This window comes from Perkinsus marinus, assembly GCF_000006405.1.
Source record: "Perkinsus marinus ATCC 50983 genomic scaffold scf_1104296972306, whole genome shotgun sequence".
Lineage (NCBI taxonomy): Eukaryota > Perkinsozoa > Perkinsida > Perkinsidae > Perkinsus > Perkinsus marinus.
The window spans coordinates 1-1,642 of record NW_003201814.1 but is presented as its reverse complement, the minus strand read 5'-3'; the positions used below and the strand labels follow the sequence as shown (position 1 = coordinate 1,642).

General features: G+C 52.4%; 1 protein-coding gene across 1 annotated transcript; it reads right to left on the bottom strand.

Annotated features, from left to right (window-relative positions):
- Window positions 1-511: 511 nt before the first annotated feature.
- Pmar_PMAR026907 (hypothetical protein) lies at window positions 512-1,396 on the bottom strand (the record flags this gene model as incomplete). The annotated part of the gene is made up of 1 exon (XM_002766630.1): window positions 512-1,396. The coding sequence occupies one exon, from the start codon at window positions 1,394-1,396 to the stop codon at window positions 512-514; it is 885 nt and encodes a 294-aa protein (XP_002766676.1).
- Window positions 1,397-1,642: the final 246 nt, after the last annotated feature.

Sequence of the window (1,642 nt, the reverse complement as noted above, 5' to 3'; positions counted from 1 at the left end):
AGTCCAGATATGCTCTAAATGCTGCGGATCTCCAACCTCCCATTTGGAGAATTGTGGTAACGTTCGAAGGAGTATTGCTTCCGTGGCCAGAGAGATTACTTCTTGTCGATCGTTGATACCGATGGGGAGCTGGAATGGGGCGGACATCAACAGGGACGTGCAAACTCTCCCAAAGTGACACTCTAACTCAACATTGCCCCAACCGGCTAGAAACTGGGACATGAAACAATCTTCAGAAACATGGGACGATGCGGTTCATCAACTTTAATTTGCTGGGAACCGACAGCTGAGTTGGTCCTCTACTCTTCATCACGACATGTAATAGGCTCAGGCCAACGTGCTGGGTGCCTCGAAAAATCGAGTAGATCGGCGTAATGTCTTCTGGAGGGTCCGTCGGCGAAGTTCTGTGCACTGGACACTCTGCTGACCCTGAGGTTGATCCTGTAGTGCGATACAATCTTCCAGAACTTGCAAACCATCTCGTTGAGGTCGGCGGCTTTCGAAGTCCCTCTCACCAGCGCAAACTCAGCTGCTTCGCTGTCCAGTGGACAGTGTCCACATAAAGAAAAGCTGATTTACCTCGGATCCAAGGGGCAAAAGTAAGAATAGTGAACAGGGCTGCTGTGATTTGAATTTCGCGGTGGTTGCAGCTTCGTAGAATGGACTCGGGCGTGAACTCACTAAAAAACCTGCCCTTCTCGTTACTTTTGCTTCCGGGCAGGAGAACGCCAGCGATTCTTTGCGAATGGTCCTCAGCGTCAGAGTGGAGCATCATCGGGAACGACGAACCGTTGTGTAGCTCGCTCACTCTCTTCGGAGGAGCTAGGAATCTAATCTCGACAGTTGGGGAGTCGGGGAAGTAGGTTGATAGCAGGGCTACCGAGAAAGCCCAACGCATCGAACAGACCACCATATCCGACATCAAGAGGTTATCTTCATCGATCTTCTCGTTCTCAGAGGCGAACTTGCTGAGTAGTATCGTCAATAGATTCACAGTTCTTGCCACACCAGGTGATGCCCAACAGACTTCTTGAATATAGCGGTCAGAGGGGTGTAAGTCGTAGGAGATGCCTCTCAGGTGAGGTGCCTTTTTGAAGAGATCGGCCAGCGTCACCACCGGCTGTTGCTTCTCACTGTTGGAAGGACGACCTCCCCCGCTAGTGAGGTTGTGGATGACCTGGATCACCTCCCTATCCCACAGCTTGTCATGGAGAGACGAGGAGGTGAGACCAGCATTAAGAGGGTCCCCATCAGCCTCGTTGGCGTTGTCGAGGGGAGCCTCCTCACGACTCTCGTTAGCGGCGTGCTCGATGCCGTTGTTTGTGCCTCCATGAACGTTAGGGGCTGGAGTTGGCAATATCAGTAGTGTTGTTGGTATTGTCGCTGTTGGCGTCATCGTCGTTGTTTTTGTTGCTTCTGGCAGTAGAGGAGGCGGCGGGGACCGAAGAATGAGACGCCCTTCTAGACCTTGACCCGATAGACTCTTCGACTCGGCGAGCAGCGCTGACGACTGCCTCTCGAGCGGCAGCTGTTTCTCGTTCGGAGATGTCTCGATCTGCCATAAGGAGAAATGAAGAGACGAGGCTGCGTAAAACCCCGGATCATCGTGAATAACCTGTCACAAGGGCATCCGAGCCCAGAT